This window comes from Euleptes europaea, chromosome 5, assembly GCF_029931775.1.
Source record: "Euleptes europaea isolate rEulEur1 chromosome 5, rEulEur1.hap1, whole genome shotgun sequence".
In the NCBI taxonomy this organism is placed as follows: domain Eukaryota; kingdom Metazoa; phylum Chordata; class Lepidosauria; order Squamata; family Sphaerodactylidae; genus Euleptes; species Euleptes europaea.
The window spans coordinates 47,336,253-47,353,024 of record NC_079316.1 but is presented as its reverse complement, the minus strand read 5'-3'; the positions used below and the strand labels follow the sequence as shown (position 1 = coordinate 47,353,024).

At 43.4% G+C, this 16,772-nt stretch overlaps 1 protein-coding gene across 1 annotated transcript; it reads right to left on the bottom strand.

The window, feature by feature from the left end:
• Positions 1-1,339: 1,339 nt before the first annotated feature.
• On the bottom strand, positions 1,340-15,599 carry LOC130477598 (dnaJ homolog subfamily B member 11). The gene is made up of 10 exons (XM_056849613.1): positions 15,490-15,599; positions 14,025-14,181; positions 12,563-12,660; positions 10,362-10,494; positions 8,802-8,944; positions 4,372-4,454; positions 3,540-3,597; positions 2,799-2,910; positions 2,495-2,654; positions 1,340-1,497 (listed from the first exon to the last, which is right to left on the bottom strand). Exons 1-10 carry the CDS (start codon positions 15,552-15,554, stop codon positions 1,433-1,435), a joined length of 1,074 nt encoding a protein of 357 aa, XP_056705591.1. The 5' UTR covers positions 15,555-15,599; the 3' UTR covers positions 1,340-1,432.
• Between the last annotated feature and the right edge of the window lie 1,173 nt (positions 15,600-16,772).

Below are 16,772 nucleotides of genomic sequence, written 5' to 3'. Positions count from 1 at the left end.
GAGAAAAGAAACAAAAATGTGTACTTTTGTTAGTTTTCCAATCATGATCTCCAAGAACCAAGACACTAAAGTCAGTGTTCCTAAGCAGCTGGAAATACCCAAAAGTCAATTCACATTTTATGCACAGAAGTGTATGTTCATATGCTGGCATTTGCAGCAGTAAAATACCACCAGTGTGAAACCAAAACAACTGGTTGAAAAGCTGAGCGGCTGCTGCCCCCAGCGTATCACCATTTTATGGCGGTTTACTGTTGTGAACACAATTGTAATGTAAAACACAAATTAGTTCTAAAATTGATAATAGAATGACAGGCCACTACCCTGGATTAATCAGTAGAACAAATATGTAAAAATGAATCGTGTTGAACCATAACCTTTCTTCCAGTTTTTTTCCTTTAGCACACTTTGTTTACAAAAAAACGGGGAAATCACGGCAGTAGTTGCCTAAAGACGATGGTAAGGCAGGATGATGGATTTTTGTTCTGTGCATGTAGAACAAACTGCCTACAAAGGGTATGTTGCCAAGCAACAAGTTCATTAGAACAATGGAGAATCTTCTCTGTGCACTCCATAGATCAAAGGGTAACAAAATGACTGAAGGGACTACATAGCCTTTGCTTGCTGGATTGTTTGCTTTTAAGATACCACGGATAACACATTATATTCCTTTCACTAGTTTAAACAGCAAAAAAGTGTAAGTGCAGTTGCCAGTTTTATAGGTGCACAGAAAGATGCCAGTCTCACACGGGCAATGCCACAAACCACAGCAGTGCTAAAGGGGAGCTAGACACTCCTCTGGGTGATGGCAAAAACTAAAAGTAACCTTCTGCCATGTAAACTGGATTCACATGGACATTTATGAAGAAGATGAGATGAAGGGACAGATTAAGTGAAACTCATGGTGTTGATGCCCAGTCATTTCTTAAAGACTAGGTATTTTTTTTAAATAATAAAAAAATAGAACATAAAGGAAACATTTTTAACTAATAGCCTCAAAACTGGGCCTCAAGAACCCAAACTGCCACCGGCACAGAACCCAGGAGGGGACACTGCCTGAAATGAATCTGATACGAGCTCAAGGAGGAGAGGGGAAACAAACGTTAATTATGAAAAGTCATTCCAAGGGGCAAGAAAAAGTTAACATCAAAATATATTTTAAAACCAGAAGTTCAACTTGGTACTTGTGTTAAAACGCCTCATCTCTTTTACTTCTGGAGCCTGACAGCTCCAAATAGGCAGCACCAGTTGTGTCCTGAATCAGGAAGTTTCTTTTATCTCTTCTGATCTGCCCCAGATCCAACCCCATTATTTGTACAAACGGAGGTCTTAATAGTCACTCCAACATCTCTCAGGTTTTCTCTACAATGACCAGAAGACTGCAGTTTACAGCACTGATTTCACTTGTTTGCAACAAAGTCCATTTTTCTCCGTCTTAATATCCCTGCAGACCATTGTACACCTTCTGAACCGATGCCTGTCTTAGCAGCTGTTTTAGGCCTAGAAAAGGGGAAAAAAGAATAATTACATATAGCACACAACGCTCGTCTCATCTCATCCTAAACTGTCAAAAGGAAAACCAACTCACTCACACTGTTCTGATTCTCAGTGACAACATTACACTGACACTTAAGAAGTTTGAGAGAAAGGGACATGCAAATACTGCCAATGAACAGAAAAACCGCTGTGCCACAAGCACAGTGATATTACCGTGGGCATTGTCTGCATAGGAGACTGGGAATAAGCAAGGCACCTGGAAAAGATCACAGATTTTGGCTCCCTGTCCAACCAGCCTCAGTCTTTGTTAATGACTATGAAATAGGCCCAGGAGAGATCTGGGCACATTCCTCACTATCTTTGTAGTAGTCATAGACTGGGACGTTATAGCTGGTCAGTGGAACAGCTTACCTAGAGGAACAAAATCGTAAACAAGGCATCCTTTCCCACTGATAGGCTACAGCAAGCTGGACTAAAAAATACCTTCAACTATAGAGCTGGATTATTTCTCAATAAAGCAGCAAAAATGTATAGGGTAGAAATAAGAAGAAGAGTTGGTTTTTACATGCTGACTTTCTCTACCACTTAAGGAAGAATCAAACCAGCTTACAATCACCTTCCCTTCCCCTCCCCACAACAGACACCCTGTGAAGTAGGTGGGGCTGAGAGAGTTTGACTAGCCCAAGGTCACCCAGCTGGCTTCATGTGGAAGAGTGGGGAAAGAAATCCAGTTCACCAGATTAGCATCCGCTGCTCATGTGGAGGAGTGGGGAATCAAACCTGGTTCTTTAGATCAGAGTCCACTGCTCCAAACCACTGTTCTTAACCACTGCACCATGCTATGGTGCTGCTGCTATATGCTTTTGAAGATACATACAGGTTATGTAACATACCTTCCTAATCTCAGCCAGAGGAGAATACATGACTACTAGCAATTATTGTTCAAAATGTTTGGGAATCTATTGTAATAGCACAATTTTCAGCTGTTTAAAATACAAACCTTCTCGCTGTTCACTTGTCAGTTGCTCTTTGGGAAAATCCACATCAAATGTGATTATTAGAGAGCCTTTAATGTTGTTGTTGTCAAAATTGGGAAGACCTTCCCCTTTCTTCCACAGCTTTGCTCCAGGCTTTGTGATTTTATCCCGGGCAATGTGGACCTGAAGGAAGCAGAAGGGGGGTGGGAGATTTTACAATAAAATATCAAAACACCATGGAAATAGTGTAGGAGCCTACAATGTCTACTTTTAGCCTGCTTGTATCCCACCAAAACAGGACAAAGTAGGAACCATCTTCTCTCTCACCTTATGCCCATCCAAATGGGCAATATCCATCTCAAAGCCCACTAGAGCCTCGACCAGCGAGATAGTCACATTTGTATATAAATCATCCTCTCTTCGTTCGAAGACTGGATGCCTATAATCAAGAGGGGAGAGTAACATAAACATGGTCTCACAATCAGAAGAAAGCAGCAGCTTTTCCTGGGCTCCCTTCTTCCTGAATATGGTAGAAATGATGGGGGATTGAGGATGCAGTTACCCTCCCTCTGCCAGGGGATTCTTGGCTGGTAGGAGGAAGGCCCCACTCCCTTTCAGATTTCCTGTGTCTCTCAAGATGATGGTGTGTGTGTATCATTTAACATTATGGTATTTCTTCTTGATGAAGGACATCCATTGACACAGACAATAAGACACAATGAAACCAATATTTTTCAGCATCTGCCAAGGAGGGCATTGCTCTGTTTCATGATGGGTCAACATAGAAGAAGAAGAGTTGGTTTTTATACCCCACTTTTTTCTACCTTTAAGGACTCTCAAAGTGGCTTACAATCACCTTCCCTTTCCCACCACAGACACCTTGTGAGGTAGAGAGAGTTCGGAGAGAACTGTGACTAGCCCAAGGTCACCCAGCAGGCTTCATGTGGAGGAGTGGGGAAACAAACCCAGTTCACCAGATTAGAGTCCGCCGCTCTTAACCGCTACACCACATTTACAAATGACTTTCCCAACTAAGCAAGTCAAAAAAATAATTGAAACCTAACTTACTTAAGAACTTTTATTCGGAAGCGCAGGTCACCTGGCTCCCCATCAACATGTGGTTCACCTAAGATTGAAAATGGGATTGGGCATGTTAAGCAGAAGTCAAAGAGTTCACCAGTACAAATTATTCAGACCTACTATGATTTGAGAGAATCATACAAGCTGTAAGTGCTATCCAAAGGAAACAATTGGTTTGCTTCAGTATGCAAAGGTAGTTAATTCCATCTGCTAGCCTGCAGACAAATGTGTTCATAAAAATATGATTCACACACCCTTGATAAAATAACACGCACAGATTGGGAGGGGAGAGACAGTATGTTTGCTACAAAAAGCAAGCGTTCATGTTTTTAAATATTTATCTAAATAAAGATTTGCACATATCTACTGTGATCAATACGACAGTTCACTCAGATTCTGGAACAGTGCTTCATGGTCAACAGTGGGAAGGGCATAAAGTCAAGGGGAAATGAGAACGAGCATCTGGGAAAGACAAACTTCCAATTCCAGCATCACAAGATGCCTTGCCTGTATACTAACTGTACATTGCCACAGTTCTTTCTACAACCACAAGGACCAGAAGTTTGCATTTTGGGGAAAAAGTGTCTGTAAGAAAAATAAAAGTTGTGTTTCCCAGGAAACGTATTCTGCACCACAGGCCATGTATGAAAGTAATACACAAGCAGCATAGTTGACATTTTCAGGCCTCCAGTAATGAATGCCGGAGCCATGTTCTCTTTTCAAACCTAACCTGGGTACCAGGAAATTTGAGAAACATCTTTACCACCACTGGTCAAAACAGTACTAGTGAAGTTTGTTAGAACAGAAATGAAAGTTATACCTTCCCCAATAAAGGGATATTCCATGCCATCCCTCACACCAGGCTCTATCTCCACCTCTAGGGTCCGCTCTTCATTCACAAGCCTGAGAAACAAGAAAGGCAGCAAATGTTTGAAAACATACTTCTACCAAGTAGACTTCAGTATTCAGTGGGGCTTTGTTTTTTTGGCAGGGTTGTTTGACTTTCTTTCCCCACTACTGTAGAATAACACTGCTGGGTCTACTAGAGGAATAATACAAAAAGCAGCTAGGTATTTCCTGATGACTCGAATAAATCATTTAGAAGAATGCTGCTGGATGCAACTGCAAGTCTCACTATCCTTAACTATTTCTGCTTGTCAGCTCTACCAGACTACAAAGGGTACCCACTTCCCTTATTTGTTTTTGATGTTACTGTAGCAGGAAAAAAAACGTCTGAACAAAGCATTGTCTGATTTCTATTGTAACCTTTCAAGACTTGGAACTGACAGCCAGAGCAGAGGGTCACCCTGAACTTCAGTTCTGAAATAAGGCATGTGAAGATCACATCCCCTTTGGATCACTACTAAGGGACAAGTTGCAATACCAACACTGAATAACTCTCCTGTATAACTGGTATGAGTGATTGTCATGATCTTAGGCCTAACACTAGGGGTGCCAGATGGTTTCAACAAAAATACTGGACATACTAGATAAAAATTTGCCGACCATACACCCACAATATGGGAAGTGTATTGATGACAATCTGCACTACATCTTATATTTTTCATTAGATTCTGCTGCTTTTGTCAATTTTTAATTTTTCAACAACAGGAGGTTTTACCAACTTTTCTCAGATTTGGAGAAGCCCTAATCCTTTTCTGAGGAAATGCATCATTTGATGTTATAACAAGAAACTCTTAATATTGAGGGAAATCTGCACCTGACTTGCGGGGCTCCTGATTTGAAATCCAGGGTGTCTGACAACCATGGGAAGGACTCTCAGCTAATGTTCTACAAGTTGGGAGCTCACAAAGAATCACAGAGCAGTAGACGCACAGCTGGAAGATTCCCTTTCCCCAACCAATAAAGCTCAGCCGCTTCCTGCTCACCTAACCCCAAACGTTATCAGTCTAATGCTGTAGCACGGTTGCCTAAAGCACCAGGTCTTTTGCTCTGGAGGGAGAGGAGCAGGGATGGGTTATAGGCTACAGGCAAGTTTGGGGGGAGAGGGTTATTTGGTATGTTTTAAATGTGGATTTGTAATCTGCGGGAAAAACTCTTGCTTAACCTTCCTTCCTGGAGAAGGGAATCCACCCTTATTCTAGCTCTCTGATTTTCAGAAGGGGCAGTAAGAACTGGTGCCATCGTCTTCCAGTCTCCCCTCACCCAGCAATGCTTAGTTCACATCTATACAAAACTCACACTTGAGACAATCACAGGAAACCCCTTTTTATGCCAAAGGAGGAAAAACGGAGACAGGAAAAGTTGGGAGCCCCACAGGCAACACTAGACACACCTCACACCTGCAGCCATACTAGCAAGAACTCTAGTCTTGGCTCTGTGTACTTCTCGCTTGGCACTCCTATCGATGCCCCCAGACTGGCCTGCCTGGGCATTTGACCACTGGGCTCAGCCCGCACAGGGGGAAGCCTCTCATCAGGAAAGCAGCAAATCAGGGAAGAGGATGTTTTGGTTTATCCAGGCTGCGCCCAAGATGGGGGCGGGGCGGGGGAGAGCCGGCAGGAAGTGGATATCTTCTGTGGGCAGGCTCACAGACAACTATGAGGTGGTGGGCCCCCATGATTCAGACTTGCAGCAGATAGCAATGCAGCCATTGCTCCGTCCCTGTTACCTTGGGCTGCCATGTCTCATGCCTCTTCATCCAACACTGTTGGCATGACAGCACCCTGCAGTCGCTGCCTCAATTCTGCCACCTGCATTCTGGCCCAGAGGGCTGGCTCCCCCTATCATCCCTTGTCCTCTGCCAGCCACACAGCCTGTCACTCCTAACGCCACCCCCTCAACCCTTATTTACTTAGAAAACTTAACTGGAAAATACTGGACATTTATATGTCCAGTATTTTTTCAGTTTATAATCCCAGACAGAAAGCACAAACACTGGACTGTTCAAAAACAGACGCTTGGCAACCCTGCCTAAGGATGGCAAAAAAATAATAAAAAAAATGGCCGGGAGGTCTCAGAGAAGCTTGTCTTCCATAAAGGCCTCACGCTGTTGTGTAAATTTTCAAACAGGCCTACAGTTCCCAAGTACCCTCCAAGCCTTATGATTGGACTTGTGGGGGGGAAGCCGAAGCTAATCACTGGTGAGGAGGTAGAGCATGGACAGGAAACACACCAGACCCTGCACAGAGAGGGAAACTGTTCACTCACTCTCCTCAAGCTGAGCAGTAGTTATGCTGCTTTTGAAGGGAGTTGATCCCTTGCCCCACAGGAGGTGAGTATGCCTACTGGGCTCAGGTACTCAGGCAGGAATTGGAACCAAGTAAGACAGTTGCGTTAGGAAGCTCTGTTGTTTTCCAGCCAGCTTCTTTTCTGTGCGAGTTTTGCTCTGTGTAGTTGTAGTGTCCTTGCATTAATTCAGCCTCATTTTCGTAACTGTTCTTTTACTTAACTGCTATAGTATTAACAGACAGTTGCTTGTTTTCCCTTCCTGGGTCCTTCATACCTCATATACCTCCAGTACAACCCTAGAACCAGTCTGTTGGCAGCCATTGCCTGCTGAAGGGAAGGAGGGCATGTGTAGGGAGAGAGGGATCCCTGAAAGCTACATCCCATCTGCGCCTAAATTTGGGAGTTGGAATCAAGTGTACAAGACTTAATCGCCTATATAAGTTTCCTTTAGCCGAGAACAATGTTAAGGGGAAATTATTCTATTTGTTTCTGTTGTGAGGAAACCAAAAGGCTTATGTAATTGTGCTGTTCAAAAGTATATTTGGGGCAAGACAACATGAAATACAACTAAAGGTAAAGGTCCTCAGTGCAAGCACCGGGTCATTCCTGACCCATGGGGTGACGTCACATCCCGACATTTACTAAGCAGATTTTGTTATATGGGGTGGTTTGCCAGTGCCTTCCCAAGTCATCTTCCCTTTACCCCCAGCAAGCTGGGTACTCATTTTACTGACCTAGGATGGATGGAAGGCTGAGTCAACCTTGAGCCGGCTACCTGAAACCAACTTTTGTCGGGATCGAACTCAGGTCATGAGCAGAGCTTGGACCGCAGTACTGCAGCTTACCACTCTGTGCCACGGGGCTCCATACAACTACTGCTCTAAAATTAGTCTTTGACCTAGTTAAGAAGTTTGGATTCTTCAAGGTACTTTCTCGCTTTTATATGTAAAGATGCTGGTCAGAACGAATTGTCCAAGTGATGTCCATAGTTTGCAGGACCTATTCAAGCATAACAACAAACTGGAACTTGACTTAGAGCATTTACCTTCCCTCCTCCCCTCTTGTGTGGCTCAGATTAATGAACTCCACAATCACAAAACAAAACAGTTTGTCTTGATGACTAACAGTCCATTCCTTAGGGTGGGGTGGGAACTGCAGCGGCCGGGATGGCACAGCTGAAAAGCCTCTTCAGAGGCTTCCTAGCTGCAGTGGAGGGGAAAAAAGGCTTTCCCCCCTCAACATAAAAATCAGGAAAAAGGCTCCCCCCCACCCCTCAGAGGGGAAAGAGGGCCTGTGCCACCAAAAAAGGTGGTGCAGGACAACCGGCGTCCCAAGAAGCATTCCCAAGGTGAAAGGGGTTTGAAAGCTGCCTAAAGGCAGCTCTGCCCCTTAGAACGCCCTGAGAATGCCTCCCGGGACGCTGGCATGGGGACTCGTGCCAGGAGAACACCGCTGGGGGGACCGCACATGCATCCAACGACCACGCTGCCACTGCGGTCCAGGGGGGCCAGTGTAAGTGGCCCCCATACTGGCTTCCGTTCCAGTTTGCATGGTGGAAGTGGCACAGGCATAGGGGTCACACCGCCTCCTAAGGCGATTTGGCCCCCAGCCTCAGGAATGGGCTGACAATCAGACAAAACAAACTGGTTTGTTTCCTAGTCTGCAAACCGGGATTATAAACCATTGTTTAATTCTAGTTTAGAATCCGGATTTGTTGACTAGAGAACAAACCATCCAATTTACACACGAAGATCAAGTGCCACAATAAACCTGGAACTACTTTTGCCTATTGAACAGGGTCAGAATGGGTGTGATCTCCTTCATGAACTATTAAGGTTCCAGAGCAACGAAAAGTGGCACTGACAGGGAAATTATTCACATTCCAGTTAAGCTGGTAACCCAGAGGGATTTCCAAGTAACAGTTTTCATTCACAAAGATAAGCAGTAACTTACACCACCATGTGGCTTACATTGGAAATGTAATCACTATTCTTGCTACTTTTGGCAGTCAGGCATGATTATAAACGATGAACATAACCAAGATAACATAAGACTCACTTGACATTGGGACACTCATCACAGACCACTTCTTGGGTCATCTGGAAACGCCCTGGGCCTAGCTGGGTTGTCCTCATCTCTTGCCGGCAATTGCATTTTCTTTTACCGGGTGCTTGTCTTGCTACTGGTTTGTTACGAATAACCTGAAAAAATACATACAGAATCTCTGAAAAATTATACTATGTAGAGCATTCTAGCCCCAGCGATGCCACCTGAGTCCCTTGACAAGGGACCTGTCCCTTGACAGGTCGCACATATGAAAACAAAATATGATAGGCTAGCAATACTCTTGACCCGCTCCCACTGACACTGCAATGAATAGCCTAAGCACCTCTGAAGTAAATGGAACCATAGCACATGCAGCAACTTGTGCAAGGGTCCACACACTTTGACAGCCTCTAGCCTCCCCAATCCTCTGCATACCAGAGGGCCTAGGGAAGGACAGACTCCTAGTTCTTTTCAGGTAGGACTTCTGTGCACCCTACCTTACTGGAGGCCAATATCTATGATTGCCACCCCCCCCCCACCCAGGTTCTTAATTCAACTCACGTGGGGCTTCGGAGATGGTAAGAACTGCCATGAGTCCTTCTTGCCTCTTTCTTCCCCAACACCTCCACACATGTGTGGGAAGTGACGAGAGAAACTTCCTCAAAGACTCACATGGGGTGATACAGGCCCTAGGGCCCCCCCACCCATCCTCTCTGCATGCAAGAGGTCTTGGGAAAGGACTCAGTCTTATTTCATTTCATGTGGGGCTTTTGCAGAGAACAGAAGGAAAGCAAGCGAGGTTCCTCTGTAAAGCCAGTGAAACAGGTAAAAGACAGCAAACAAAGAGTACCCCTAGAACAGGGGGAACTGCCCTCATTGGTGGCCCAGCCGCAGATCTGTGAAACTCTGAAATTAATTTAACTCGGCAGCAGCTCTTTTGCTAAAAGAAGCCTGGTCAGTTAGCACTGAAGCTTTGCTTACAATATTCTACATGTTGCAATTAATTCACTACTAGAACATTAGCACCACCGTTATCTTTTATCTGTCAATGCCTTCAAGACCAACACAATACAGACTTAGATAACAATAATGTGCTTCAATGTGTTGTCTGATAAGCATAAAGTACAAGCACAAGCAACAGTATTCTCTTTCATCATCAAGATCCCTCTCACTTGCTAGAGACATACTTCTGCAAAACTGCAGCCTCTCACTAGTAATAGAAAATGACAAGCAATTCACTGCTTTTCAGCATGCTTCCTAATTAACAGAAATAATATTGTTCACTGCTTTTCAGCATGCTTCCTATTAACAGAACGAATGCTCTTCTTCAATAACCTTTCATTCATTTGAAAGTGATGCACAGGGCAGTAAACATCTCAGAGATCAGCAAACACAAGGAATCAGAAGCTTCAATGCTGTGGCTCATTTAAGTCCTCTGTATGTCCCCAATTTCTCTGTTCAAACAACAGCACATAATTGCCATTATTCCTCAGAATTGTTACGTTCTTAATAAAACCGTGGCTAGCAGACTTCAATAAACAAAGGAGCCCTTCACGACAGGATGGTACTTACTTCCACAAAGTTTCCTGAATACACTTCTTCCAGTGTAACTTCTAGATCCACAATGATGTCACTTCCTCTTGGAATGTTTCTGTCTTGCTGGCGAGGACTTCCTCCAAACATGAAGCCAAAGTCCCCAAAGAAACTACAAAAGAAGCAACAGTTACTTTAGACAGAAAGGGAGCTGGACATCAAGAGGTTATTTTAGGCTCAACCGGCAGGGTGGCAGGCAAGACAGCATTAATTCTGTCAAGTATGAAAGGATCAACCAAACTCGTACCCCTTTCCTGAGAGAAGTCCCCAAAGAAACTACAAAAGAAGCAACAGTTACTTTAGACAGAAAGGGAGCTGGACATCAAGAGGTTATTTTAGGCTCAACCGGCAGGGTGGCAGGCAAGACAGCATTAATTCTGTCAAGTATGAAAGTAGGATCAACCAAACTCGTACCCCTTTCCTGAGAGATCTCCCCTATCCAATGTTCATAGGTACATTAATCTGTGAGCCAAATGTAATGAAAACAGGAATAGAACCTGCTTGCTAGGGCAGACCCCAAAATGGAGGAAAACTGCAAAGACAGCAGTCAATGTGCAATTTTAAGAATCGAAGAAAAATGGCTTACAGACAGAAATAAGCAAGGGCAACTTCAGAAGGTTTCTGATACACCACCTGATGCTAGTGGGGAATTGCACAGCCTGAACCAGTAAATTTTGTCTGATCTTCACTAGGGTGATTTGCCTGCTCTCCTATTAATCTAATAGAAGGAACCAGAACCTCATATTTAAGTCCAACTTTTCGTTCTCACTGAGGAGAAAACAGGAGGAAAGAGATGCTCAAAAACTGCTCCTCATCCCAGAGTGGGTTTGAGTGGTTGCAAGGTGCTCCAGCAGGGAGAGTGCTTCCTGGGCCACTTAATACAGTGCAAGTGGGCATCTGTGAAAAAAACCTATGTATGAAAAGTATTTGCCTTAACACTCCCACTTTTCTTGCAGATCCCTTACACATACACTTGCATACAGAGTTGCCTTATCTTCCACAGTACTTCCAGACACCTCATCTTTGAAATAGTGCTGAACAGGAATGGTTTCCTGAGATTCCATTCAGCCAAGGCTACCAACTCCCCGGGGGACGGGATCGAGCAGCACTATTTACCCTGAGTTACACATAGATCTTGCTATAACGAGTACTGCACTGACAATTCTTTTAAAACAGAAATTAACATATGAGAAAGAGGATTAAAACCTCGTTCCCTGCTGCACCCTGCCTCACTGCACTCTGGTGTTTGAAGCATTTTCCTCACAGCCTGGCATATTTCTGACAGAGAAGCTGGGTTGGGAGAAAAAAAGGTGTTGTGGGGGACACACACACACCACATGTATGCTCCATTTTCATTTTAAAAAAATAAGAGCTCCCCCAACCACTTTAGATGTGAACAAGCAGATTCATATAAGAGGAACACTCAAGTATATGTTATTTATACCCACCATTGCCAACTTTCTTGGATTGCCAAATGTCTAACTCGGCCTGTTGTGCAAAGGAGCCTTGCAAGGAACCCTTTCTCTTAAGTAGCTAAAATCTGGCAAGGAGATTCCCTTGGGTAAGAGGAACAACCCCTCAATTTCATTCGTTATTGGGGCAGATACAGCTTGTAAATATTTTGTATTGAATCAAATAACAGGACAAAAGAAACTGGACAAGTGTAATGATGGAATAAGAACATTTAAAACTAAAACTAACCGAGACCAAACACATTTGTGTGTGTATATCTCTAGTTGCTACTCTAAAACATCATCTGACCAATCTATTGATCATAGATGCAAACTACAGATGAAATTCTACCATCAGTCTGATGACACAGTCTTTTAACTGATGATTCTGCTAGGCACACTACATTAAAAAGCCAGTAGTAAGTGGTTTTGCCATGTGCCTTGGAGCTCAGAAAAGGAAAAAAAATGTTCCTATTCATTCCAGTGAGGTTAGTGCACCCCCCACCCCCAAAGCTGAAAAATGTGTCTCACATTATCCGTTAGTTTCTATGCTCAGTCAACATTTATACTTTTTGACTAAGCCACAGAAAAACTACAGGATAACAAACAACTTTGGAAGTAATACTGGCACTTGTGAGAATACCAGTGTTGCTTCGCTAACTGTATTTTGATAAGGCTTGTTCTGCCATGGGGAAAAAAGTAATAATTGGAGGAACAAGGTAGACTTACTGTGAAAAAATATCTCCATGGGAACCCTGGTGACCTTCTTTTAAACCTTCTTCTCCATATGCATCATACTGCTTTCGCTTTTCCTCATCTGATAGCACCTGAATGAGACAACAGTATACATGGCTATGCATATTAGACAAAGCTTTAATAAAGATGAATTTCTATATTGTTCTCAAGGGTTAGTTTGGCATGTCCATTATTAACTCACCCCTATTCCTAATTCTTACATACTAAATAAGTCTAACTTTATCTACTATTTTTTCCTCATTCTTCTCATGTTGCTCCTGGGATTTGTTTTCACAGTATATAAATTGCTGGCACAGTATGTTTTTATTCACATATGCATATGAGGTAAGAGCACAAGGAAGCAAATCAATCAGCTGGATGGAGAATACATACACAACAGTATGATTACCCCAATATTAAAAATTCACACATTGTCTGACACATTTACACATTTGGATTTGCATATATAGAACACAATGCAGGAATCCTTCCTAAATGCAGTGAAAAAGGAAGCAGGGCATCATAGAGAAAACTTACGGTACTTTTAGGCTCCTAGGAGCTATCAGCTAGAGTGCAAGGACCAAACAACTATCTAGACTTTGGGGTTATTTTGTTAGCATATTACATCATTTATAGCAAATTCTTAAAAGTGGTTGATCATTGAAATCCAAAGTTTTGGGACAACATTCAATAAATAATAATTTACAAACTTATCAGCCAATTCATTTTCCCACCTTTTTTTAAGTTGATTTAGAGATAAAATCAGTTAACAAAACCCTTCCAAAGCAATCTATTAAAGAAGAAGGATCAAGCATTTAAACAAAGGCAATACACATTTTACCAGTAGATAACAAATGTAACACTAATCCAAAACAAAGATATTTACTGCATCTTTTAAATAATCATACAAGATAACTTTAGGATTTAACAATAGAACATTAATGTTATATTTCTGATTGTATCTAAAATTTCTTGCCAAGAGACTAGGATGAAGCCCAATTACATGACAACACCAAGAATTGGCTTGATTTGTCCTAGCCTAGAGAACCAAATACCAATGACACTGAATGTTTAAAATACTTGCTCTTCAATCAGCAGATTTTAACAAAGAATAGATCATAAACCAATACCGAATCATTCTCCAGTTTCAATAACCCAGAAATTAAATGCACTTAACTTAACCTTAAACACAACTGACAATTATATAAAATTAAAAATATTGGTGATAACCATGGAGTCACTACATATGGAAGTTTATAGCGGATATGGGTGAATAGAAGGAAACTTCACACATCCCCATTTTTCTCCTGAAACCACAAAAAGCTGCCTGTTGCACATCCAAGAACTACCCAGCATTTTTCAAATACTGCTAAATCTGTCAAGCTCTATCATAGCAAAGACAGGAATTCAAAACCAAAATCCAGAGCTCGGGCATCTTTTTTGCTTCTTTACTAACCTCATAGGCAGCCCCAAGATCCTGAAACTTTTCCTGCGCACGTGGATCATCGGGGTTACGGTCTGGATGCAGCTGTAGGGCTAACTTTCTGTAGGCCTTTTTAATATCTTTAACAGATGCACTGCGAGACACTCCCAAGATTTTGTAGAAATCTCTCCTAAAAAAATAATAATGCACAGAACCCGTTAACAATATTCAGGCTAGGAAGAGAACAAGAAGGTATGGTTCCCCTCCAATACTGCTACCAACTGCAATAAATACAACACAGAGAGAGCCTGCAAGCATTTAATCCAGGGGATGCCATGTATGGCATCTCCAAGGCAGCATCAAACTCAACAAGCAGGACCCATAAACTCAAGTATTATTTTAACATTTGTATTCAGCAGTCATATGCACAACCAATCACACTAAACATGCAGTGGATGATTGGCGTTACTATAAGTATACCAACAACAATAACTACAATGGGAAAAAAACCATTTATTTTCCACACTGCTAGTAACAATCACACAACTACCTTTCTCCCAACATTATAGGGAAGGCCAATCATATACATTAAACCCAGCGTAACGTTACTGTTTATCTCACCCTCTGCACCCCCAGTTGTCTGATGAGGGATTGAGTATGTGTGTGCATGCACATAAGGCAGAAAATTAGCTGTTACAGATACAATCTTTTATACTTTTAACAAAAGGGATACTTTCAGAATGTGAAACTTTTCTCACATGCACACACACCCTTTCAGAATCATAACCTGACAACTAGCCTTTACAGAAATTCCATCATTTGCTACAGATGCAAGGGGCTCAATCACATCACCGTGGGAGGATGGAACTTAATGTCTAGGTTTTTCCCCAGACCTCCCTGCAAAGAACTTGAGACAGTATACTTGCTTTGCTCTTCCTCCCATTTTATCTTCACAACCATCCTGTAAGGTAGGTTAGGCCGAAAGAGAATGGCTAGCCTAAGGTCACTTAGCAAGCTTTGTAGTCGAGAGGAGATTTGAACCTAGGGTTTCCAATTCTGGGTGGGGAAATTCCTTGAGATTTGGGGGCAGAACCTGAGGAGGACTGGGTTTCAGGAGGGGAGGGACCTCAGCCTAATACAATGCCATAGAGATCACCCTCGAAAGCTGCCGTTTTCTGCCAAAAGGAACTGATTTATCTCAGCTGAAGACCCGTTTTAATTCCAGGGGCTCTCCAGGCCCTCCCTGTTGGTTGGCAACCCTGTCTGAACGAGGCTCCCCGTAATTAACGGTCAGGACCTCCACTCGCGAGAAAAACAGTGCCCATGACCATTATGGACCCAGAGACTGAGGGGGGGAGAAGTGGGCCTGGGAAGCAGCGTAGCTTTGGTCGCTCCTTAGGACCCGACTCGGGCGACCGAACAGCTCAAACTAGCCACGAGAACACTGAAAGCGGGGAGGCATTTGCTCCCGACTCCTGCCCGCCTCCCTCGGCCTTACCCAGCAATGGCGGCCCCAAGCATGCACAGCAGCACTAGGAGACCACCAAGGGAGCGAGGGGACATGGCGGGGGAGTCTTCAAGCCGCTTCCGTACCCCCACCGCGCTCACTCGCCGGGAACCCGAGGCATGAGAGAAAGCGAGGCAGGACCCGGTGAGGAAACCGCCCAATCAGAACACGGCACCGCAGACTCCCTTTCCCTGCACTGGCCAATCAGAATTGCACACTTCACCCGCGACCGGCTAGGCGTCACCAATAACATTCTACTACGTCAACAAATTGGGCCGCGGGAAAGGGCACGCTTGTTTAGTCCTTGTCCAATCGTCGCCCGGGACGATATAAAGTCGTCACGGGCACGCCTCATCTATCAGGAGGGTTCAGTTACTTTTTGGTTTGATAATTCACAGTGGGCAGCCGCGTTAGTCTGTTCGCAGTAGTCAAAAAGGGCAAGAGTCCAGTAGCACCTTAAAGACTACCAAAAATATTTTCTGGCAGGGTATGAGCTTTCGTGAGCCACAGCTCTGTTAGTCTGTCTGCAGTAGTAGAAAAGGGCAAGAGTCCAGTAGCACCTTAAAGACGAACAAAAATATTTTCTGGTATCTGAAGAAGTGAGCTGTGGCTCACGAAAGCTCATACCCTACCAGAAAATATTTTTGTTAGTCTTTAAGGAGCTACTGGACTCTTGCCCTTTTTGGTTTGAGGTTGAAACGCACGTGGAGTCCCTAAGCAAGCTGGTTGAATGGTTATAACAGTCGTCAGGTACTTTGCAACTGGACGCATGGGATTTTCACTTTTTCTTTTAAATTGGAACGGTACTGCGTACAGGGCCAGCGCCACATCTGAATATGGGAGCCACTCTACCTCTAAATCGCTGTTGTACCTCTCTCTCTCTCTCCCCCCCCCCCCTGCCGCATTGGCTGTTCCCAAGTTCAGGGAGAACGGAATCTGTCTGCCTTGGTGATGCTTTAGTTAGAATAATTTCACGGAACAGTTGGAGCCCCGTACAAAGATGACTGGCAAATATGCACGTCTTGTTATGTAAAGTTTGAATGGAAGACCCGCACACCATCTAAGATACAATACTTGCGTTGTAACCGTGACAAAGGCAACAATTCTTCTATGACTGTAATAAATGATTGAAGCAGCAATCCTTTGTACACTTGTAAGGGAGAAAGGTCAATCTAACTCAGTGGTTCATATATCTGAATGAATAATAGCGTGACAGAATGCTGAATCCATTCAGGTTAATGATTACTAAAACAGCATCTGAAAACTGGATATAT